Source organism: Lytechinus variegatus, chromosome 16 (assembly GCF_018143015.1).
Source record: "Lytechinus variegatus isolate NC3 chromosome 16, Lvar_3.0, whole genome shotgun sequence".
Classification (NCBI taxonomy): Eukaryota; Metazoa; Echinodermata; class Echinoidea; order Temnopleuroida; family Toxopneustidae; genus Lytechinus; species Lytechinus variegatus.
Genome location: NC_054755.1, coordinates 22,968,473 through 22,994,922, shown reverse-complemented (window position 1 = coordinate 22,994,922; position 26,450 = coordinate 22,968,473). Strand labels below are relative to the sequence as shown.

Here is a 26,450-nt window from a genome sequence, read left to right as displayed (position 1 = left end):
TTGCGTGAAATTGTGCGACATATAGAGTCAATATGCGATTTCCAAGATAATTTGTTGTCTATTGTGAGGCCTAAAAATTTAGTTGTAGTAACAACTTGAATGTCTACATTGTCTAATTTAATATTAAATGGCAATTGTTCTAAAGAATTGCTAAAAAGCATGCATTTCGTTTTTTGAACATTAATTGACAATTTTTTAGCCTTAATCCATTGTACCAATTTATCCAGTTCAGTGTTCAGTACATTAATTAAAATATTGGGGTTAGGATGAGAGTAGAGTACATTTGAATCATCTGCAAAAAGGACATAAGATGATATTTCAGAGGAGTTCTGGATGTCATTTATATAGATAATGAATAAAAGAGGGCCCAGGAGGCTACCTTGGGGAACACCCCAGTTAACATTTTGTAGAGAAGAATTTTGTTCATTTATGCTTACGAATTGTTTGCGATTTACGAGGTAGTTTCTGAACCACTCCAAGGCCTTCCCACGAACTCCATAATTTTCAAGTTTGTAGAGCAGTATCTCATGATTTATAGTGTCGAAGGCCTTGGAGAGGTCCAGAAAAACACCTATTGTATCTTCAAAGTTGTCAATAACTTTCGTAATTTTGTCAATAAATGAGAGAGTGGCATGAGATGTACTATGTTTTTGGCGAAATCCAAATTGAAAATCGGAAATTATATTATATTTATTCAAAAAATTTAATAATCTTGTGTAGATTACCCTTTCCATTACTTTAGACAAAGTAGGTAATAAGGCTATTGGTCTATAGTTACATACATTAATCTTTTCTCCTTTTTTGTGCACTGGTATTATTTTTGATATTTTCATACTGTCAGGCACTACGCCATTACTTAAAGAAAGGTTGAATATGTATACTAATGGGTCAACAATGTATTCTATAACATTTTTTAATAAAATATTGTCAATACCATCGTGACCACAGCTTTTTTTTGTTTTTTAAGTTGTTCGCCATATCCATTATTTCATTTCTATGTACAGGTACTAAAAATAAAGAATTTGGATTTGGTTGGTGAATGAAATTCGTATATTTCTTTTGGGTTAAAGGTATATTATCTGCAAGACTTTTTCCAATTTGTGTGAAGTATTGATTGAATATATCAGCTATACGAAAAGAATCGTGTATTACAACATTATTGTGCTTTATTGTTTTTATGCGTTCTTTTGTGCTTTGTTTATTTAAGGCAGTGTTTATTGTTTTCCATGTTTTATTGATGTCGTGTTTGAAACGAATTAATTGATTTGTGAAATATATTCGTTTTTCACTCCGCAATAGTTTAGTGAGTGTATTTTTATATGTAGTATATTTACGATGTGACTTTTCTGAGCGACTGATTTTATCAGCATAGTACAAGTTATTTTTGCGATTTATTGATCGTAGTATTGATTTCGATATCCTTTCAAAAAGTACTATTTGTATAAAATATAATTTGGTATTAGGGTGTAGAGTTGTGCTTCCTTTATATGCACTTGCAGGGAAATTTCATTGTTTTAGGGAATTTTAAGGATTTTTTGACTCCACAAGGATTTTTTTAAAGTCAAGGAATATTTAGGAATATTAAAGGAAAGCCAAGGAAATATCAGAATTCAAGGATATTGATTGAATTTCGAGGAAAATAATGAAAAAAATAATGATGAATTAAAAAAGATGTTTTTATTATCTCACACAATAAACGACTGGATGTAAAACTACTAATTAACATCCATATTCATTTAAATTTTCTTATATGCTGGCTGGTGTGCTATACAACAAACGCAAAAATATAGACAGGTTTTCTCCAAACTCTAGTTCAAGGAATTTTGTCCAAATTTAAGGAAATTTTGTGGCTCAAATAAGGAATTCCAGTTTTAAGTTGTGGAAGCACTGTAATAGAACTTTCATAAACTGTATATCAATCTTCCGTGCTTCTATTATACATGTAACGTACTTAATATCGAATGTTTCGATCTGCTCTTAACCTCTGTCTAGTTTCATAAATCAAATCCTCATTAAGTACGCTAAGTATGCATTCATCACTGTAAACGATGTCAGTACTTTCTATCTTCTAATTATGTTGCATGAATTTGACAGCCAACATCGCTTTTGTTTGACTAGTATGTTTTGTTACAATCTAATTTTGGCGCCGAATTAGTGGCTTCAAATCAGCTCGCATTTAGCTACAGGCTTCGAATGAGCTACGCTGCATTTACCCGGATGATGAAATACCAGTTTGGATTTATCTTCGATATTTGACGTCAGCTTAATTAACCGTTTATTCATTAAAAAAATTAACACAGACGCGGGAGAAAAAAGATGTGTTTATTCACCGTTTTCATTTTTGTTTGCCTCGTGGCTATTTTAGATGCACAAACAGTAGCAGGTAAGCGTCTTTGATGTTGTACTTATGACGTTGTACTTAGTGATGCTAGGTCGGGACTTAAATTACCTACATTGTAATCACTGCATTAACTGGTAAATTATGATAGAACGTCTTTTATTTTTTGAGGAGTGTAATTTAAAGCGTGAATGCTGCTCTATGTCTAATACTTCATCATTGGATAATGATAATAATGTGAATGATAAAAATGATAGTAATACAATATTAGTAATGATAATAATGATAATAATAATGAAAATCTTAGATTGATAACAATAATGAATTAAATAATGAATGGTTGTAGAAATGAATGGTTATTGATTTCATAATATCTTATATATCATTTAGGCATGTAATTATTATTTGTGATGTATTTTGAATTGACGTTTTTCATTTTCGTTATGTTCATTTTCCATTATGTTCTCCTCGTAATTTCGATGTATATATGTCTTTTGCTTTTATGTTTGAAAATCTCTAATTCGGCCTTTGGCCAAGAATGATTTTCGTAAAAAAAAAAAATTCCATCTATTTCCATTTCGATCATCTATTTCCATTTCGATTAATCCAAGGCAATCAATAAATACGGATGCTCCTGCCACTGAATGCATCTTTTAATGGTCAAGAACATTTATATTGCTTTTAGATTTTCCGCTTATACTGAAATATAGAAAATAATATAGCCTATATGGGGGGGGGGGAGTGCCATAATAATATCTAAATCAAGCTTTTACACCATTTCAAGAAGTACATTTTAAGTTCTATCAGTAAAACCCCACCCCTCTCAAATTCATTATCAGGGGAGTGTTTCATCAACATTTTCATCCGACAAGTTGTCAGATCTGATATCTTTCTCTGATGTTGATTGGCTGAGAGGTACTGTTACTATGGTAACTGTCGGATAAAATGGGACTTGTCGGATAAAACATCCGACAAGTCCTTTCATGAAACGCCCCCTGATGAAATAAAGATCATTATCATTATTTTAAAACGTAGATAGTTTCTGCTCCTAATTATTGTATTTTATATTGGGTTTATCACCTTTTTTTCAAGTAATTTGCTTATTATGACAATAATTCTTCTTCGAAATGTGAATATTGTAATAATTTGGCAGATCATTTTTATTTGGAATGATATTTAAATCCCTCTTAATCTTTCAAATTTGAAATAAAAGTATTCATCGTGTTATGTGATTCCAGAGTCAAACAAACTCAAATTAAATGAATTTTGAATGCTCCTCTAACTAAATCGAGTAAACATGGTAAATTTTTCTTTCTCAGGACATCTAACAAGTTATAGTGTATAATGATAACACAATATGGTTGTTTGCCTGGAAGGCTTAATATATGATATATATTACCAAAAGTATTCACCATGTTATATGACTAAAGAGTTAAACAATAAAATAAAATCCAGGGGCGGACCTAGCATTTTTCTAAGTGGGTGTGACCGAAAAATTTAACAAGTAAAAGAAAGAAAGAAAGAAAAAAAAAGAAAATTGGAGTAGGCTCCTAACTGAAGGTCATTATTTTTTTGGTTTACTTGGCAGTGAGAAGGAGGGTGGGATGGGGGGGGGTGGGTCAGAAGTTAAAACCCTTCACCACCGTAGATCCGCCACTGAAATAAAAAAAAATTATCTCCCCCCTGGCTCTTCCCCTCCCTGCAAACATTTCGACCTCCAAAGACCCAAGATGTATATCTTGATTTTGAATGCTCCTCTAACTGGACCTAGTAACTTCTTATTCTTTCTCAGGACACAGTATGGTTGATTTGCGTGACACGTGATCGAATATAGATGGTACAAAATATTTCCCATAAAGATCTGTGATGCGGTGGGAGGGGGGGGGGGGGTTCACAACCAAGAAAAAAAAGGGAGAGAGAGAGGGAGAGGAGCAAAGGGGAGATATCCTACTGAATATTACGTCAAAATCAATCACAAAAATTAGATTATGTATCAAAAGGTCAAAATTTTGGCTCATTGCGCTCCTTGGACCCAGTGACTACTTATTATTTCTCAGGTTACAGTATGGTTGATTTTCCTGACACGTGGTCGAATATAGATGGCATAAAATATTACCCATAAAGATCCGTGTGGGAAGGGGGGGTCAAGACCAAGAAAAAAGAGAAAGAGGGAGGGAGAGGAGCAAAGGGTAGATATCCTCCTGAATATTATGTCAAAATCAATCACAAAAATTAGATTATGTACACTGCAAAAACTCCGGTGTTGATTTAACACCAGCCCGGAATCTATATGTCCACACCAGAGAAGTATCGAAAGAACGCCAGTTTGGAATCAAACCGATGCTGTTTTAATACTAATTGGTGTTGTATAAACACCTATTTGGTGTTAGACCAAAACGAAACTGGTGTTGTTTAACACTCCTCTTGTGTGGACATAGATTCCGGGCTGGTGTTAAATCAACACCAGAGTTTTTGCAGTGTAATAAAAAGGTAATCATTTTGGCTCATTGCGCTCCTTGGCCCCGTAAAACAAAGGTTATAGCGATGATCGTAGAACAAAATGTGCATTGACTACAATGTACAATCAATCGTAAAAATCAAGCCTACGATCAGTCGTTGTGCTTTGTGTTACTGAGCCTTGGTGATACTTTCAGTTTGAGGCAGTTATTAATATAGGCCTACTGTGCTTTACCCACGCATTTATCATAATTGTGAACTGTTTCCGATCCTCTCATAATCAATTTGTGATATCTTACCATTACAAAACACGTGAGATTTTCTTCATGATTTAAATATTATGCATTGATTTTTGTCATTTTCGTTATCACCGTTATTATATTTTATGAAGTCTTCACATTTCAGGTAAAACGAGAATCTTAGCGAATATCTAATAGCCAAGCCCAGCCCTGCACAATAAGTTTGATTTCAATAGAAAAAAAATCAAAAGCCTGTCATGACGTTAAAATCCTATCAAAATCGGATAAAAAAAGAAAGGCTTACAGTATGATATCTTAAGTTTTGGTTATTTTTCACCAAACATTTATCTGCTTAACTTAGTGATACTCGATCAAAAAGAAAGAGTCGGTAAGGTCACTGACTATTTATATTGTATTTAATTCCACAAATTATGAAATATTTTTATTTTCTCCTAATTGTCATGTGAAACTATTTTTTTTTATTCTCCCGTGAACATACAAAATTGCCATTATTTCAACATTGTGGGATAATCAAATGGGTCCTTATTGTCAAATCTTTATATTATTAAATTGAAATATTGTATTATTTAAACAATAAAAAGACAACAGAAATAGTGAGTAAGTGACATCGTCGACTCTTTCATATTTTGTTTATTTTCACCGAGTTGTGCATGCAGGTCCATGCACAAATTAACCTTTTCTAACAATGAAGAATACATGCTAAATTAGAATAAATCTTTTTTTTTTGTTATTTGCAATAGATAAACCGATGGAATGTTCTTCAGAGTTCTCGTATTCTCCTGGCGAACAAAACGCATCCGGACCTGTTGGTGTTAACATCTTTATAAACCTAACCGATCTCCAGGTTCCAAACTACCCGGATAAATGGCAAGGTCTAGAAGTGACCAGTTCTTCAAACGGGACCTTCAATGTTTCACATGCCTCGAGTGATGGTTCCCTAAACTCTGGTCAACCGGTTGAAATTCACTCCCCCGTTTGCATCTCTTTCAAAGCTCTTGAGAACGATTCTAATTTCACCGCATCGTGCTATCAACACTATAATCAGCATTGTAAGCATATATAGAACCACAGAATATTGTATTTTGTGCATGTTTTAGGACTCGCAGTCTAACTTTATACTGGATTAAATAGAATTTCTTGATAATCTGCTTCCCTTAGAGGGCGATGACACCTTAAGGTGTTAAGATTACACCGTAAATTTTGAACATACACCAATAGTGTTATGGTATACATCCAAGGGTCTTATAAGACAATGAGTATTGAAATAACACCACAAATAATATATATATAAAAAAAACGTAATGTACACCGGTCAGTAACACATAATCCGTGTTTTGTTTTTACTATGATTGTTCTTTGGTTTGGCTAAAACTGAGCAAAAAAAAGTGCTTTTCAATTTTTTTTTCTAATAAATTCCCTTTAACCTTTTCAAACCTATCTGTTATGGTTTTCGCCGTATTCTTAATTCCACCAAGTTGCATTGATCCATATACCAAAACTATAGAAAATCGAAAATGTTCAGATTTTACGCCTCCTGCGTTGAGTAAAATTGGCTAGAATTGAAAAAGTAATTGTAATCCAATAATGTTAAAAACAAATACCCTGAAAATCCCTACAAAAAGAGTCTGTCTCAAATATTTAGTATACGAAATAATTTTATGATGATATTTAAAGGAAATCAGCAGCTCTTTCTAACAGCCCCACCTCAAGATCGCAATAGCTGGCCAGGTTAATTACCCATAATGCAACATTTGAGCGATGTAGTCTTGTATTTATATAGGCCCATTTGAATGATAACAAATTAATTCACTATAGATACACTCATACATGTCGTAGGTCTATTGAAATGCTCCCAACACTCTGAAAATATTGGATAAAAATGCTCCATGTGGGTTACATGTGTCCAACCAACATTGGGCATTTCCTCTGACATGTCTGACATGTCTGAGCATATTTATTTATCCAGTGTGCTGACAATTTTACCTATCCTAAAGCAATTGCTGCTTATTTTGTAAACTTACTGGACAATATAATGCTTCCCGCATTGGGTAAAACACTACCCCAAATAGGTTGGACCAGAGCTCCATGGTAGGACACATAAGTACCCTCGTGCTGGTTAACATTTTACCCAGTATTCTTTTACTGTAAATAACAAAGCAGGTACTTATTTCTTCGGAAAAATATCCTTTTACAATTTCTTGATACAAATGAAATTATAGGCTAATTTATCCTCTGTAATGATGTTTTTTTTTAAATCTTTTAAGACTAGATATTTATAACACACAGTCAAAAAGAGAATCACACATTACTGGTCAGTAGCTGTTTGCCATCACTTTATTTTCCAGCACACCTAATAGCAGCTCGGTTACTTCACACTGTCACCCCTCCCCAACTTCAGCTATCGGTTAACGGCTCAGAATGGATGAACGTGTGTCATGAAGAGGACCAAGTCAACGATACAGTTATGACAAATATCTGCAAAGATTTGGGTTACCACAACGCGGCTGAATATGAATCCATGATTATGCGTGAGAGCAACAATCTCGACAGTCTAACCTTACAGTGCCAAAATGGTGAGTTGATCACAACGCAATGGTCCGTATTTCGGTGTGTTGGCTCAGTTGGTAGAGCGTCTGTCTCACAAATAACCGGGAGGTCGGGGGTTCAAACCCCGGCTGCGTCAGACCAAAAGACGTTAAAAGATAGGAGTTGCTACTATCCTGTTTGGCGTTCAACGATTAGAGGTATAGAACCTCGTCGATCTGGCGCTGCACTGCGGGGCTGCCGGGCCCACGATCAATTCGGCGATGCAAAGTTTCATGTCTATTTCGAACAATAACAAAAATAAATTTTTGGATTTTGAAGTCGAGTTTAATTTAAACTCTGATTTAAAGTTCCGATTTAACAACTATGGAAAACTAGTTGTGACAAAGATCTCAATTTAGGAAATAATTGAAAATCTATCTGAAAGTAAAAACTCAAATTCTTCTTTAAACCATGACGAATGAGAATAGCAGGCCTGAAGAAGAGTAAATATATGCAACCAAAGCTATGAAGTTTTGGCTTCCCATAATTTTCCCACAGTTAGACCATGACCTGACCTCATAATACAGGCCTCTGCATGAAACTCTTTAAAAATAGAAATTAGATAATTGCATTTTGTATCCTATGGTTTGAAATATGTAATATTTCTTACTCATTATAATGTAAACAAGTTTCGTTTCTCCCAATGTGTGCACTGGCTTGCCACTTTTATGAATAGTTTTTGTTAAATCTACAAAAATTAAATATATAATTAGAATTAAATTAAAAAAAATCAATGTTTCTCGATAATATCAATCAATTGTCAACCGTTATATCTGGAAAATACCATCCAAACTTCAATATACACACACGGTTGCCATATCTAAGATAGCATTGAATTGAAAAAAAATAGTGAATGAGTGACATTATTCACTCTCTCACTCGCATACCACGGTGCTGTACATGTGTTTTGTGAAAAATAGCACAATTTTGAAATGTAATCACTTCCTCATTTTGCATCTGATTTTGAAAAAATTTCAGGACTACGCTTGTTTCATAATTCTTTCAGTTCAAATAACTTTTTTGTCTGGGTCTACTTCCTCTTCATCATGTTCAAGTTTTTTTTTTAATTCATTAATCTTATCCTACTTTGATTTATAGGTTCGTCCAGGATAACAAACTGCACTGCTGAGATAGGAAGGTGTAAATCAGATAAAGTCATTTCTCTTACATGTAATGGTGAGTTGTGCCCTTTCATTCTACCTTTTAATTTTCCATATCTAATAATAATAACAATAATAATAATAATAATAGTAATCACAATTATAATAATAATAATAATCACAATAATGATAATACTAATAAAAATAATAGTAATAAATAATAAAATTAATAATATAAGATTTGTATAGCGCACGTATACACCTTGCTAATAGTCTAGATTCTAGACGTCGGTGTACTTGTTATTTCTCTCCATTTGCTTCATTCTCCATCCCCTGCGAGCCTTCCCCAGTGATCGCGCTATCCCCTCTTGGTAAATCGTGGGGCTGTTTTCATTTCGGGCGTAGAGGTCGAAGATTGTGTTTTTGATCAACAACGTAACGGAAAAGTAGAACAGTCCTGGCAAAGGACCATTGGCGGCGGAAGCGGGGGGGGGGGGGGACATGTAATTTGAGGGGGGGGGGACGGCCCCCCTAAATTTGTAGTTGATGACCTTTTATTACTATTATTTTTTTTTTGCTTGTCAATTTATTTGTCCAACGTCCCCCTAAAATGTTTGGGTTCAGAACCTTTTTTTTTTTTTTTTTTTTGCTTGTCAAAAATTTTTTGGTTGTCCCCTTCTAAAATATTTCTTCCGCTATCAATGCAAAGGACTACCTTGCTAAGTGCTCAAGGCGCTCCTATATTATGCCTATACCCCGGCTAAGCTAGTCTACCGATTCCGGTGCGCACAGCTTCTCGAGGAATTACTTCCTGCATGTACCCACTTACCTCACCTGGGTTGAGTGCAGCGCAATGTGGGCACATTTCTTGCTGAAGGAAAACACACCATGGATTGGAGTCGAACCCACGTCCATCAGATTGAAAGACTAGAGTCTTAACCACTAGACCACGACGTAGTCGTAGGAGTAGTAATAATAATAATGATAATAAATACAATTATAATTGAGATGCCAATTTAGGTCGAAACCGTTAATGGTAGTAAATTGAAATAGCTGTAAGAATGGTGTAATCAATTAACGTAATGATAAAAAAATGTATGAACCCTCATTGCCATTATGCGAATTAGAGAAGAAACTGTCCAATATTAGTCACACATAGGCCTAACTTTAGAAAATTAGTAATAAGCGTTTGGATAAGACCAGGGTCCCGTCTTACAAAGAGTTGCGATTGATTCGATCGATCGCAACTATTGACGGCCAGGAGTGTTAACATCTATTATGAATGTTTGTTCAAAACATTTTCTAGCAATGATGTATATCCATGCATTCATCGTTTTCTTCAAAATGCGCCGTGCTTCTTTTTGTTTACAAAAGACATTGTTCACAGTTCCTGTAGAAAACATTATGGCACTGATGGCTTTCCATAGAGATACGATTGATTGGATCAATCGTAACTCTTTGTAAGACAGGACCCTGATGGTTATTACGTGATCATAGCTATGTGGATTACCATATCCCCTAACTGTGATTGTTTATTCTTCAAGGTTATACGGGCCTAATTACAACTGTCAGTCAAAAGATATTCATTCGAGCCAACCCAGTGCATTTTCATTTTCATGTTTTTTTTAATATGATATTCTGATTTACAAAAATGAATGAATATGACTGACAATCTAACAATGATTCTAGGGCGGGTACCTACTAAACCTCCTTTTTTTAACTTGGAAAGATATATCACCACTTTGGAACTATTTTTTTTTTACTGGCGGAAGAATTAGGGCCATTTTACTCTCTCAAGTGATGACTTTGATCCTGTCAGGGGTGGTCTTCATACATGCCGATTTATTTTTAAAATGAGCCGGTCGAGGAAGCCTTTTCTGGTCAGATATGGCATGTCAGACATATATCCTATCCAATGGTAGTAAACATTCAACTTTCGAATTTCCTCCTTATTTTCATGAATATTTTAAAGTGCCACTTTAACACACTAGTCTATAAGAAATTATTTAGGCCTGTGTTAGCTCAAGTATTTTCCTGAGAAAAAATGAAGCTGGTAGCGCACTATCCTAGAATATCACTCAAGTAATGGCAATTTGCAGGAGCAATATTACAAATGTCAACCAACATGAGCATTAACAGCAATTTACTAAAAGGGTGGGGGGAGGGGGGGGGGGGGGTTGGCAACATAATTGTCTTTTTCTTCATCAATTTAATGAAAAGGGTAGTATATAGTCGAAACCCGATACCTCTTATTTATACCATTCTTTCCCTTCTTTATTCACTTTAAAAGAAAAAAAAACAGTATTATGTAAAGGGGTCACCTCTTGGCTCATATTTCGTTCGCCCCTGAGCATCAGCATATTCTCAACTATATCTCGCACGATAAGAACGATCGATAAATTTCTTTTCATAATCCATGCAGTCGTTGTTGGAGCGGTGGTGGAGCGGAGAGAAAAAAAACATCACCGCTCGCTACCGTTCACCATTTTCGATTTCGATTTTTTTTTTCGATTTTTGTTTTCGATTTTTCACCCAATTTTGTGACCGAAATTCGACCCTCTCTCCCTAGGTCGGGCGGGCCGCGCGTTTCCGTTTTACACCCTGGCGAAGGCATTTTCCGGAAAAGTAGCCAAAAAGCGACTAATGAAGAGTCTACGTCTACGTTTGTTTACATTATCAGCTGAGCGCGCGATCCAAAGTCCGCACCGAAGCACAGAGATGTATCGAAGTTATCCGCAGAACTGTACTTGCAGTTGCAAATGCAGCTGAGCTTATACTTTGCAGGTTCAATAGGAATGTTTGCCTTGCCGATTTGCTGATGTCTGTCTTTCTCTCTATCTGTCTATATATCTATCTCTCAAATTCTATCTCTATCTATCTATGTAACTGCAGTATCTATCTATCTAATAATCTTCTCTGTCTCTCTCATTCTTTATCTAACATCTATCTATCTCAAATTCTCTATCTCTCTCTATCTATCCATCCATCTGTCTGTCTTTCTCTATTTCTCTCTCTCTACATACCTATGTAACTACAGTATCTATCTGTTAATTTGTCGCTCTTCTCTCTCATTCTTGATCTATCTGACATCTATCTATCTCTCAAATTCTCTATCCATCTATCTATCCATCTGTCTGTCTTTCTCTATTCCTCTCTATCTATTTATCTATTTTTTAACTAGAGTATCTATCTATCTGTTAATTTGTTAATAATCTCTGTCTCTCATTCTTTAATTATCTATTTAATACTAGTATCTCTCTATCTATCCATCCATCTGTCTGTCTTTCTCTTATTCTCTCTATCTATTTATCTATCTATTTTTTAACTTATCTATCTGTTAATTAGTTAATATTCTTTGTCTCTCTCCCTCTTTATCTATCTAATATCTATCTATCTCTCATCTATCTATCTCTATCTATCCATCTGTCTGTCTTTCTCTATTTCTCTCTATCTATATATCTATCTATGTATCTATCTGTTAATTTGTCTATCTTCTCTGTCTCTCTCATTCTTTATCTTTCTATCTATCAACATCTATCTATCTGTCTCTCAAATTCTCTATCTCTTTCCCTCTCTAGCATAATTCTGCCTGTCTTTTTTCTCTCTTTCTCTTTGTCCGTCCATATTTCTATCTACAACATCTCTCTCTCTCTCTATCTATCTATCCTTCTCTCTCTCTTTCTCTCCCCCCTCTCCCTCTACATGTCTCTCCCCCTCTCTCTATTTATCTATCTATCCATCCATCTCTCCCTCTTTCTATCTATCTATCCACCCCCTCTCTCTCTATTTCTATCTATCTATCTATCTGTCTATCTTGTCTCTATCTATTTATCAGTCGTCTTCTATATCTATCTTTCGGCAGCTTCTAAGTGTATCAATCCATCAAACTTCAATTTGTCTTTCCATTATAAGTATCTGTTTATTTTGATTGTGTCTGTCATTCTATTCATTTAGTTAATAATTTATTTTTAGAAAAAAATCTATCATAAACAACGCGACTGCAAAAGCATGTTCGGATTTCACTCCTGACTGCCGCTCTCTCTGTACATGAAGTGCCGAGGAACTCTGTCAGTAACTGTGCAAATTGCATGCGGTGGTGGACTCGCCTGTGTCGCACGCTGCATGCAACCAGCGACGTGTGTAGACTCTTCACTAGTCGCTTTTTGGCTACTTTTCCGGAAAATGCCTTCGCCAGGGTGTAAAACGGAAACGCGCTCACGGGCCTAATCACTAGTGGCAGGCCCTAGATATTCATTCGAGCCAACCCATTGCTATTTTTTTTATTTTGATATGGCTGATTGACAAAGTGTATGCATATGATTGTCCATCTAACACTGATTCTATTTTTGGTAATTACTGAACTTCCTTTTCCCTAATTGGGAAGAAATATCACCAATTTTGGACTATATTTTGACTGGCGGAAGGATTACGGCTATTTTGCTGTTTGAGTTGATGAATCTGCTCCCCCCGACGGTGTCTTCAAACACGCCAATTTATTTTTAAAATGAGCCGGTCGAGGGACCCTTTTCTGGTCAGATATGGATTGCCAGATATAAATCCTATCCACTGGTAGTAAACATTCGACCCCCGAATTTCATCCTTATTTTTTATGAATTTTTTAAAGTGCCAATTTAACACATGAGTCTATGGGGAATGAATTAGGCCTGTGAGACCTACAGGTCTCACGGGCCTAATCACTAGTGGCAGGCCCTAGATATTCATTCGAGCCAACCCATTGCTATTTTTTTTATTTTGATATGGCTGATTGACAAAGTGTATGCATATGATTGTCCATCTAACACTGATTCTATTTTTGGTAATTACTGAACTTCCTTTTCCCTAATTGGGAAGAAAAATCACAAATTTTTGACTATATTTTGACTGGCGGAAGGATTACGGCTATTTTGCTGTTTGAGTTGATGAATCTGCTCCCCCGACGGTGTCTTCAAACACGCCAATTTATTTTTAAAATGAGCCGGTCGAGGGACCCTTTTCTGGTCAGATATGGATTGCCAGATATAAATCCTATCCACTGGTAGTAAACATTCGACCCCCGAATTTCATCCTTATTTTTTATGAATTTTTTAAAGTGCCAATTAACACATGAGCCTATGGGGAATGAATTAGGCCTGTGAGACCCCTACCTCTCCACGACTGCTCCAACAACGTTCGGGTGGTGTGACCAGGCCTTTACGTTATGAATACAATTTCCCTCTTGATTCGTCCTATCTAATTTCGTTTCGATTTCTAAGATTACTTTGGTATTTCCTTCTGTTTAAATTACATAGCCATGTAGCCATTTCCGGATAATAAAAAAGTTTTACACTCTTATGTGAAATTCTCTACTTTACTAAAATTTAGTCTTAAAAGAAAAGAAGTTCCTGCAGCAGAGTCTCGAGAACATCTGTAATCTTACCAGATTGCGTAATCTTACATTATATCATGTAAAATTACAGGAAATTGGTATTTGGTGTATGGAACCTAACAAATTTCCTTAAATAAATCACCATTTTCCCCTTTTTAAACAGACCTTTTCTTTTAAATTGCAGAAATATTCATGTTTTATGAATTTACAGAATGATTCTGTTACTGCTTTCAGCAATTTTTTTTTGTTTCAGTAAAATCAGTTTTTTTTAATAGTGTAGCTGCTCGTAAGTTATGAAAAAGTAAAAGTAGATTTTGCAGGTAATATACATGTATTATGCGACACATGGGCATTGATCGTGTTTTCTTTTCGGGAGCGAAAATCCGTCTTACCTCAACCCCATTAATAATCAGCACATGATACATCTCTCTCATGATAGGCGCTGGGATATAATAATCATAATAATAATGATAATAATAATAATAATGATAATAATAATATTAATAATAATAATAATAATAATAATAATGATAATAATAATAAAAATAATTATAATAGTAACAATAATAGCTGGATTTATAAAGCGCTTTTTGCCTGAGGAAACAAAGCGCTGCTATTATAACCCCGGCTTTAGCACGAGCCAACATCACCGGCGATCAGTGCATGCAAGGAATTCCTCCTGCCGGGTACCCATTCACCTTACCTTGGTCGAGTGCAGCACAGTGTTGATAAATTTATTTCTTAAGGGAAACACGCCATGGCTAGAATTCGAACCCACGACCCTCTGTTTCAAAGGCGAGAGTCAGAACCACTACACCACGACGTACCCACACTGTTAAAAAACCCCTGATTTTACAGAAAAATAAAAGAAGATTTTGCAGAAAGCAATACCAGAATCATTTTTTAAATTCATGAAACAGGAATTTTTCTGCAATTTAACAGAACAGGTCTGTTAGAAAAAGGGGAAAAGAGTTTTTTATTTATGGAAATTTGTAAGATTACACACACCAAATACCAATTTCCTGTAAGATTACGCAATCTGGTAAGATTACAGGTGTTCTCGAGACTCTGCTGCAGGAACTTCTTTTAGTTTAAGGATAAATTTTCTAACAGTGCATATATTGATGGGGTGGGGAAGGGGGTTAGGACCGTTGGAATGTGACGTCATTCCTTTCTAGATAAAATATTAGTGGTATTATAAAAACCTCTCTTCTATTCTCTTCTTTTTACTATTTTCGTCATCGTTTTCTCCCCCTCTGTACCTACACGATAGTGTTGGAGGGGTGCAGTGGGAGGGAATAGCATACCTGAGGCCCATTTCATAAAAAAATATTACTATAACACATAAAGATAAAAGCTACTAAAATCCCTTCTATTTGATTGACTGGATGATAAATTTGTTATAGAAATTATGCATTTGTTATCATAACAAGTCTTTAACTGAAACGGGACCTGATCCCTTTGGAACAGCCTCCGATTCCACTATAACGTCTCTTAAACTCAGAGGCTTAATGACCCCCCCCCCAAAAAAAAAATACAATAAAATAAAAATGAGGGGCACAGCATCGCGCATTTCTTTTTAGAAATGTCACCCTGGTCACGCAAAAATTTAATACATTCTTGTTTTTGTTGTTGTTGTGGGGAGGGGGGGGGGGGGAGAGCTCCTATCCTCCATCCCCTTATATGTACACCAGCAATTTAATATCAAGAACATATATTCTTCAGATGATCGACAGGAAATGTAGTTTTGAAAAGACAGCTCTTATTGTTGTGCTTAATTAACTTCTTATGTGCACACAAAATAAATTATTTATGTCAATATATCATAAATGTACTGTGTAATCACTTTTATCCAATTTCTCTGCTAGTTTTGACGAGCGGTCATTGTTTTAATTACTAATAAAATGAAAGAAACTATATCAACAAGGCAATGAATTATGTCCTCAAGCTCAGATGAAAACAATTACAATTACAAATGATGTTGAACTAATACCAACGAAACCCATGTTCGATTTATTATCTCAATCAATTAATGTATAAGTGCCAAGAATCAGAGACGGCGCAAAGGTATTTTGAAGAGGGGTGGGGAAGGAGTGCAAAACGACAAATAGGAGATATGATAAATTTCTTTTATCTCAACATAAAATAGGGGTATTGTATATTATTTACTTTAAAAAGTTCTCTCTATTTGATATTCTTATTTGTTTATTGTTTCTCCCCTGATTTCCCTCCATCCGTGTTTTATTTTTGGTACTTGTTTTCACTAACTTTTTCAAAACACACACGCATATATATATATATATATATATATATATATATATATATATATATATACATGTATATAATAATCAAACTACATGAAGAATAGTCAAAGAATGCTCAAATATTCCACTTTAACTAGTTTCGTCTTTAATTCTTCAGAAAGTGAAATATTGATTCACAACAAATCCATACAAAAATTGCGCTCTAGCGCATATATCAAGCATGTATACGCTGATGAGATGCGTTGCGTGGCAACGGAATCATTATGTTATCATCATTACGTAATTTACGTCATAATCTAAAACGCTGTGATCAAAAGACGTAATTTACGTCATAATGTGAAGCGCTATGATCAAAATATACTTTATTATTATTTACAACCATTAAAAGAATCAATGGTTAGTCCATTTCCATTTTTTTATGAATAATAATGATGTTAAGGTCTATTCAACTCCACATATATATATATATATACATATATATATAATTATATATATATATACCATATATATATATATATATATATATACTATACCATTTATGATTATATATATATATTGTAAATAAATGGATGAAGAGAACAATGGTAGACATTTCTTTGCAATATTTAAATAAAAGAGTTGCCAAAGCTGTTGTATATGTATAGCTTCACACATTTATATATATATATATATATATATATATATATATATATATATATATATATATATATATATATATATATATATATACATACATATATACATGTATATATATTAACTCCTCAAAAAAGTTTGGAAATCAAACTTTGATCGATATCCCCTCCTTGGTTTTAGTGAATATTAATGTGTGATTGATACCAAATAATGAATAGATCATTTATTTTCCTTAAAACAATACGCTACATGATATGATTGGGTTTCAACTCTATTGACGTAGACAAAAGAATCATGTTCTTTATTGACCCTTCATTAGTATTTCTGCTCGCTTTGCAGTTTTTCAATTCAGACCTCATTCAACACTTTTGAAGCCTGCATGATAACAAGAATGGTATCATTTTAAAGAAGATTTAATGATCTATTGAATAATATCAAATATGCATTGTGTGAAATCGGGAGATGGGAGAAATTAATGGCCAAACTCAGATTTCCAAACTTTTTCTAAGGGGTTTATATATACACTGTTAAAACGACCGTGATTTTACAGAAAAAAATTGTAGAAAGCAATAACAGAATCATTCTGTAAATTCATAAAACATGAATCTTTCTGCAATTATCAGAACAGGTTTTAAAAGGGAAAAAGGATGTTTATCACATTTAAGGAAGTTTGTAAGATTCCATACACCAAATACCAATTTCCTATAAGATAACGCAATTTGGTAAGATTACATGTGATCTCGAGACTCTGCTGCAGGAACTTCTTTTATTTCAAGGATAAATTTTCTAACAGTGTATATATATATATATATATATATATATATATGTATATATATATATATATGTATGTATATATATATATGTGTGTGTGTGTGTGTGTGAAGCTATACATGTACAACTGCTTTGGCAACTCCTTTATTTAAATATTGTAAAGAAATGGATGAAGAGAACAATGGTAGACGTAGCTTAAATCAAGGTTCCCCAGAGCTATCTACCCTTTGGAAAAATTGGTTATGCCGAAAAAATGTCTCTGCCGGGAATCGAACCCGGGCCCCCAGCTTTGAACGCCGGTGCCTTAACCACTACACCACAGAGACGGGTAAGTGGCTAGGGTGACCGAGATCCGATTGACCGTCAGAAAGACAGATTTTCGACACTATACCAATTACCTTTGTCGGGTGAAGGTGGGTTTTGAACAATGACAAGCCGTCATGCCTCAGCTGGATCAAAGCTATTGCTTCGATACAGTACACGTACGTGAGAAAGCATACAAATGTGTGAAGCTATACATGTACAACAGCTTTGGAAACTCTTTTATTTAAATATTGTAAAGAAATGGATGAAGAGAACAATGGTAGACGTAGCTTAAATCAAGGTTCCCCAGAGCTATCTACCCTTTGGAAAAATTGGTTATGCCGAAAAAATGTCTCTGCCGGGAATATATAAATATGTGTGTTTATATACATATATATATATATATATATATATATAAACACACATATTTATATACACACATATTTATATATTCCCGGCAGAGACATTTTTTCGGCATAACCAATTTATATACTTATATACATCCTATTTCCATTTTTTCACTCTCTCTTGCAGCTAACCCACTCGGACCGTTTGACATTTCATGGTCTGTATTCACCATATCACTAACCAGTGCCACGGGATTCCTTTTCTTCATGTTAATGGTGTCTCTTTCGGTTCATATCTGCAAATGCTGTAGGCGGAAAGGGCATTCAGAGGTATATTTTCTATTGTAAAAAAATCTCTCTAAACACCTTCTCAAGGATTGGTCAGATCAGTAGATAATAAGTGCACGAATGATCCCAAGTAGCAATCAGACGAAGACAACGAAATTTAGCTGGCCGATGACACAAAAGTACGCCCAAAATAGGAAAAAAAATGAAAAATGGAATAAATAAATGAATTGATGAGTAAAAGATGAATAAGTGAATAAAAGTGACTAATGGATTACAGAACTTATACAAAAACATTTAGAAACAGAATGAATAAAATGGAGGAAGTATTGGTAGATCTCTGGATTGTACTCCTGAGCCCATCATTCAAGTAAAAAAAAAATGCTATTTTTTATTTTCATTTAATAGTTAAAATACAAATTGAGTAAGAATGATCTTCAATACATCGATATTTCATGAATGATTGATGGAACTGGAGAAAATAAAAATTGTAATTATATTTCTATTACTTGATTCGAACAGGTACTTGTAACCTATGTCAATAAAGACAAGTCGTCTTTTCGGAGAGGTCAATCAGTTAGAAGTCGAACAGCAGACGCCGATATCTTGTCGCAACTTCCGACGATATCCTACGACGACGTCGATAAAGATAGTCCCTGCGGCGACTTCCGTCGGGAGAAAGAATTCAGGAGCTCCGCTGAAGTACTTTACATGGATATCCCGGATTGCACGTTTATTCAATCAAAGGGCAAATCTGACATGTCTGTTGATCAGATGTACCAGGTGGACGAAGAAGGATACGCGAAGCCGCGCAATGTGATTGGAGGAACGACATCGGTAAGGATACCCGAGATTGGTCCAATCACAGACGACCTTATCGGTCACGTGGACAGACCGATGAAGAAGCCAAAGCCGACACCGATTCCCCGCTCTCGGAAGGAAGGCAAATCCTCAACGGATGAGGTCGAGTGAATAAATGCCTTAGTCACACCGATGCATCGAGACGCCAAACCAACCGATAATATGCCATTGGTGTTAACGTTGTAACTTTTATCGGTCTGGAGTCGATTTCGCCAGTGTGACTGAGTGCAAGGGACATGATGTTATGGAGGATTCAAAGACATGTCTTACAACTCAAGAATCCACTTTCCAACAGTGACTTTGCAATGGTTGATTTATAGGTTGATATGGACTCTGATAGATGAAGCGCAATTTCTTGAAGAGTTATGACACTTCAATGACATTTCTTGAGATCAACCGTCTATACAGTCGGAGACCCTTGCTCAATTTGTCAAAACAACTTTTTGACCGTTAAATTGTCTTTGTAATTTCTGTATATTAAAGATACATGGGAAAAGTAGTGAATGTAGCTATTACTCACACTCACATTATTTTGGTTGTTTAATTTTAGATTGAACATGAAAACATTACAAAATTCTATTATTAAATTTGCCTTATACTCCGGATCCCGTTCTTACAACTGTCAAGACTGGATGATATCGACATCTTTTTCATATAATAGAGAAGAAAGAGAATGCATAGAGGCGATGGTTATATTAATCTTTTCGACCAGAGGATAGATATCATGTACTATACATATCTAATCACTTTTCACGCCTGCACATGCAGACCCATTTGGAAAGATTATAAGCATCTCTGGTAAGTATCATTTGAGTGTACAAACACCTTTTCTTTCACAGGCAAAGTTTTCAATCTCCTCCTTGTTTGTTACGTTATGGCAAATGTAGTGTATGGATGATATTCCCAACAGAATAAAAAAATGAAATGAGCAGTGCATATGTTTCAATACTCTTCCTAGCACTTTGAATAGTCTCCTCATCTAGATCCGTTCATGTCGCTCAGTGCAATGATTAAAAAACAAGCTTAAAACCTTTTCATTTTCTCAACAACTACATCCATTTTATATGTATGCTGTTATCAATTTGGGAGTAGAACTATTCATCGTTAGTTTACATTGTAGAACGATTCATAGATGATATTTACATAGAAAAACGCTGTAAAAATGTTACAATGTATGTATGCATGAAATCTGAAGAAATCAATAAAAGATCAAATCAAAGCAATTGTTTCAAGGAATGTTCTTTGATCACTGACCTCACGCAGAGTAATCCACAATCCTCACGCACATAAATCCACCACCCTCACGCACAAAAATCCACCATGACACACACAAATCCATCCCCCTTACGCACGTAAATTCACTACCCTCACGCATACAAATCCATCACTCTCATACACATAAACCCGACAACCCCGCGCACGTACCACCTCATATGAAATTCATATCGCCATAACCCCCACTTACCTCACACACAATTTCATATATCATCACCCTCCCAAATACACATATGATAATCAGGATCTCATTTATCATTAATCGTCAAGTGGGGCGTGTGTTTTCGGTCACATATTTGTTTTTTGTAAAGAAAATTTATAAGTCCACTAAACAGGCAATTTTCTTTTGGACATAAGTGAGCATGATAATGTTGTTTGGTGACGCCCCCAATTCCGCCCTATACAATCGCACAACTTTGGTTTAATTGGCTTAATGGAAACTCTTTACTAATCATGAGTTTATCTATGAAAATTGTAAGCATTACGATAAGATATTAATTGCCATGGCTATCCGGACTGGGGACGTCCACGGTCGTAGGAAGTCCTCGGTTGATGGGATAAAAGTACGAATGTGTACCTAGAAGTAGGTAATAATAACCCCCACACACCCACACCACTGACAAACACACATTTACACCCATCTTTATAGAGACATTTAAATACTTGCACTCTCTCTACATAGTTTGCCCCCCCCCGCTGCAAACACAAAGAATACACCATTGTACGATTATCGTTCATATAAATCATTCAAATTCATATTTTAATATAACCGTAAATCATAGTGAGAATATACCCGTACCGATATTGATTAATTACTCTATCATTCTACAAAATTTAAAAGGTCAGCTAAATGGCCCATTTCTCATTCGTGTGGGTAATATGTTGTAAACATGACCTGAATAAATTGCGCTCGAAAAAAACAACATTATTTTATTATTTTATTCTACATACATGTGTTATGATAAGAACCAGGACGAATACCTTTAAAGGGGAAGTTCACCCTGACAAAAAGTCTATTGTAAAAATAGCAGAAAAAATAATAAAAAATATTGCCGAAGGTTTGAGAAAAATTCATCAAATAATTAAAAAGTTATTAGAATGTCAATTATTTGATTTGTGACGTCATATGCGAGCAGCATTCCTACATAGCGAATGGTAAAAAATCAATGAAATGTCATTTTCTCAGAAAATTGAAAATGGTTTTCACTGTAACTTGTATATCAATAGACAAATCGTTTCACACCCGATCATGAAAAGAAAACAAAATTAAGTCATCAGGAACCATACAAAATTTGACATTCATACACTTTATATTAGATATCACATGGGGCAGCTGCTCGTTTATGACGTCACAAATCCAAAATTTTGAACTCTAATAACTTTCTTACTCTTTAACGGATTTTCCTCAAACCTTCACCAATATTTTTCATTATTTTTTCTGCTATTTTTACAACAAAGATTTTTTCAGGGTGAACTTCCCCTTTAAAGACTGCAAAATTTCATTTGTTCCTTCCTTTATGTTTTTTTAATCCATAATAACAATATTCAATACAATACACATTAAAGTTCGGTATCAAATTTTCCTTTGTAATTTCAACTATTTCTTTAAGAAAAAATGAAAATAATACGATTATAAGTACAAACAAGTTATTTAGGCTGCTTACTACAGAATCTAAATTTACCCTCTTTACAAAAACCCTGCAAAAAATAGTGATATTCCCTGTCTACTTTTAAAAGAACTCAAAAATATCCTGAACACGAAACAGATTCGGCATGCCTAATACATTTCTGAACTCTTTACATCCTTTACATGGATTAAAAAAAATATAATGAATAATGCTGCTGAATACATTCAATAACAATTCTATGCAATACTGCGTTTAATACAGTGTTCCTTTAGAGGAGCTACACTCTTAAATTATGCAGGGTCCAGCAAGGCTAATTATGATCGGGCGCTGAAGCATTCAATTATTTGTTTCCTACCGAGTACCCATAACTACACAAGAGAGTAACAAATCCAAATAACGGCCCTGCTACGGTGGGATCTGAACCGCGGGTCCTGTGGTTCACTATAAGGAGACTTATTCACTGAGTCACAAAGCAAAAAAACAGACCACTTCCTTATTAATATTAATTCATTTATTGTGTATGATAGACATAACACTTCCCTGAGAGCTAATTGGAAAATAGAGAACACCATATGTTCACCCGATCATGCCGATACCACTAAGATTAAAAAATATAAAACTAATCCATTTCACATTTCTTATTTATTTTTTTGATATTATAGTTTAAGCATAATATACAACACAAGAACTTTAATGGAATCAGTCATTTAAAAAAAGGAAGATGAAAATTCATTACCTTCCATGGCCTTCCTACTCCCTCTCTCTCAACACACACACACCCACCCACACACTCTTTCTCTCTCTCTCTCATCCTTACTCTTTATACATACAGCGACGTCACCGTCCACACACCCCTTTAACTAGCAATATATATGGAGAAGTAAACATGAAATTATAAAAAAATGAGATAAGATAATATATTAATTCGTCTGTCTTTCTGCACATCTCTTACAAGTGTGATTTCACTTTCTACAGATGCAAATCAGTTAATCATAAACTATTGTTAAAGTAGAAAAAGAAACACAGCAAATGACGAATGACGTTTTGAACGAAAGACCAGGAGAACCCCTGAAGAAGCAGGGCTTGTAAGGCTAAGGGTCTCCTTTGTGTCAAGCACATGGCTAAATAGTATTCAGTGTATACATGTTATATCCTTAAAACTAAAAGAATAAAACTAAAAATGCCAAAAACTGAATGTACAATTATTAAGAGTAATAAACTTACAACAATATTATTAAGTGATATATCATGGAAGTAGAAATAAGTTTGGATAACATGATATGAAAAAAAGAAAGAAGGTAAGAATCAATCATAAGAGCAAAGTAAAAATAAAACATGAAAAATGTAAAAGAAACACCAGAAAATAATACAAAAGGGGGAAAAGATGCGCTGACCCTCTGTAAAAGCATCCAGTTAGACAAGATACAAGATGAATAGATATTGATATATAACATTCCCCAGTCTTCTATACATTTTTATAGGCTTGAAAAGTAAAATAAAGTAGTAAATAAAAGCATATCCTAACCTACAGCAATTCACAAATAACAATTTAGAAGATAACCTTTAAGTACACGCTGAAAGGTATAAATGCTTACCAATTTTTATATTTGATTTGAGAGAGTTCCAGAACTTACAATTGTCCTAAAAGCAAAGCTTGTACGTAACTTGGGTAAGTGGAATGCAGAAGCATTTCGTGTATAATGCTTGTGTATGTCACTATTTTTCATGAAAATTGTAGCCAGAGCTAGTGGCATGATGCCTGCATTGTATGCATACATTACAGTAACAAGTTGTAATTTTAGAATTCTATGCTCATAAAAGAAGTGGGGTGTAATGCGAGCGATAGTTAACGTTACAAACAATTCTTAAAAACTCTTTTCTGAATCAAGTACACCCTTTCAAAATAGGTTTTAAGAGAATAACCCGATGCAAGGACACCGTAATTGAGATATGGGAGAATTAGTGTTGAATATATCATACAAAGAATATCAGTAGAGAAAAGGATTTCAATTTGAATATTACACCACTATTTTTTTATAATGTCTTACAGAGATGATTTACATGGGTTTTGCAAATCAGTTTTTCATCTATGTGCAACACCAGAAACATTGTCGGCTTTAATCTATCTATCAAGACATCATTAAATATAACATCACTTCGAACTTCTCTAATCGTAATGCCAAAGAGCAATTTGTTTTCTGCAAATTTAGCGATAATTTATTTTCTTGAATCCACAAAGTTTCATTCCTCAGTTCATTATTAACCGTTTTAATGGGTCTTAGGATTTCTGTGAGAAAAACACAACCATTAGCAAAAAAAAATGAAAGATAAAATATCAGAGAAATAATTACACACATTGAAATACACAATACATAATAACGGACCAAGGAGAGATCACTGGGGAACACCACAAGTGACATTCTGTAAGTCCGACTCTACCCCCTTTATCGAGACAAGTTGTTTCCTGTCAGCTAAGTAACTCTTGAACCAGTCCAATGCTGTACCCCTGATATCATAAGGTGATAACTTGCCAATAAAAGTACAATGATCTACTGGGTCAAAAGCTTTTGATTAATGAAAATTAAACCAATTGTATGCATCTTTTTGTCTATGGATTGTGATATTTTATATCAATAAAAATGTAGCAAGGTATGGGTGGTGGTATGTTTCTCGCGAAAGCCGAACCGAAATGTAGAAAATATATTACTCTTGTTGACAAATTTCAAAGCTCTAACATAAATCACTTTCTCAAGAATCTTTGAGAATGCAGTAAAAAGAGAAATAGGTATGTAAGTAGTAAGGCATGGGGGTCTCCTTCCTTGAAAATGGGCACGATTTTAGCAATTTTCATGTCAACAGGAACTTCCCCACGTGACATTGATAGATTGAAGACATGAAGTAGGGGTTTAATAATTCCTAGTATAATTTCTTTAGGCTGTTAGTAACTCCGTCATAACCAGCACTTTTCCCGTTTTTCAGAGATTTCACAATGGGAAGCAATTCTTCCCGAACTACTAGTAAGAAGAATAAACTTCTACCACTTTGTTCTGTCATAAAATCTCTGTAAGTCTGCTGAGAAAGTGTCACTGCCCGTGAAAGGTTTGGATCAATGATGCCAAAGTAATCATTAAAATTGTCTAGTACTTATAATATTCCTTTCTTTACATTAGACATTTTTTTCCTTTGACTTAAATACTTTCTTAATCACTTTCAAAGTTCCCTTGAAATCGCTTTTTGTTGCCTGAAGTTGGGTGCGATAATGACTTCTTTTGCAGTACTAAGGATTGAAGTAACCTTTTTTTTTACTCAACTTTTACGTGAAGCTTCAGTGAAACGCATTTTTTACGAATACAACTTTTGTTTGTGTGTAAATTGATCTAAGCTAAGAAGCGCTAACCCATGGCATAAGAGGAACGTTTTTGCGATTTCTTCTACTTTGCTTAAGAAATCAAGGATATTAAAGATCTACTAGGAATATCAGTAAACGTACTTGGGGGTCTCGGTGTATGACTTCTATGCATTTAATCTACAAACGTTCAATGAAATTTGCATCATATGATATTAATGCCAATCTGATTTTTTTGACGTCAAAAAAATAATAAAAAATCCCGGTGTTCTATATAAAAACAAAGATTTTTTTGTCACTGTGTCCAATGCATTTTCACTTTTAGAAAAAAAGTGATGGTTTCATTGATTAGAGCAAGACGAGTTTTTCTTTTATAAAGAGCATACATAATATATCAATTAATTCCTCAATATATTTCATTAAGTCATAAAACATACACCTATTCATCTATCTATTAATTCATTTATTCAATCTTTCATTTTTAACAGTATTGTCAATGTATTAATCAGTTTGTTCATTTAATTATTCAAACATATTCATTCAATATTTAAAGATTAGTAAGAAATTTCTTTTACCTCATGGACCTGGTAGTGTATCGTGCTACGAAATATTTTCCACTTCTATTTAGTAT

At 34.5% G+C, this 26,450-nt stretch overlaps 1 protein-coding gene across 1 annotated transcript; it reads left to right on the top strand.

Moving 5' to 3' along the window:
- The first annotated feature begins 2,027 nt into the window (after positions 1–2,027).
- Positions 2,028–20,845, top strand: LOC121430290. Its single transcript, XM_041627567.1, has 6 exons — positions 2,028–2,383; positions 5,796–6,104; positions 7,401–7,628; positions 8,740–8,817; positions 18,612–18,754; positions 19,232–20,845. The coding sequence occupies exons 1-6, from the start codon at positions 2,317–2,319 to the stop codon at positions 19,679–19,681; spliced, it is 1,275 nt and encodes a 424-aa protein (XP_041483501.1). The 5' UTR covers positions 2,028–2,316; the 3' UTR covers positions 19,682–20,845.
- Positions 20,846–26,450: the final 5,605 nt, after the last annotated feature.

Coding starts and splice junctions, on each gene's coding strand:
- LOC121430290 (XM_041627567.1), top strand. CDS start 2,317: ATGTGTTTATTCACCGTTTTCATTTTTGTTTGCCTCGTGGCTATTTTA. Junction 2,384..5,795: donor AGATGCACAAACAGTAGCAG/GTAAGCGTCTTT, acceptor TATTTGCAATAG/ATAAACCGATGGAATGTTCT. Junction 6,105..7,400: donor TCAACACTATAATCAGCATT/GTAAGCATATAT, acceptor TTTATTTTCCAG/CACACCTAATAGCAGCTCGG.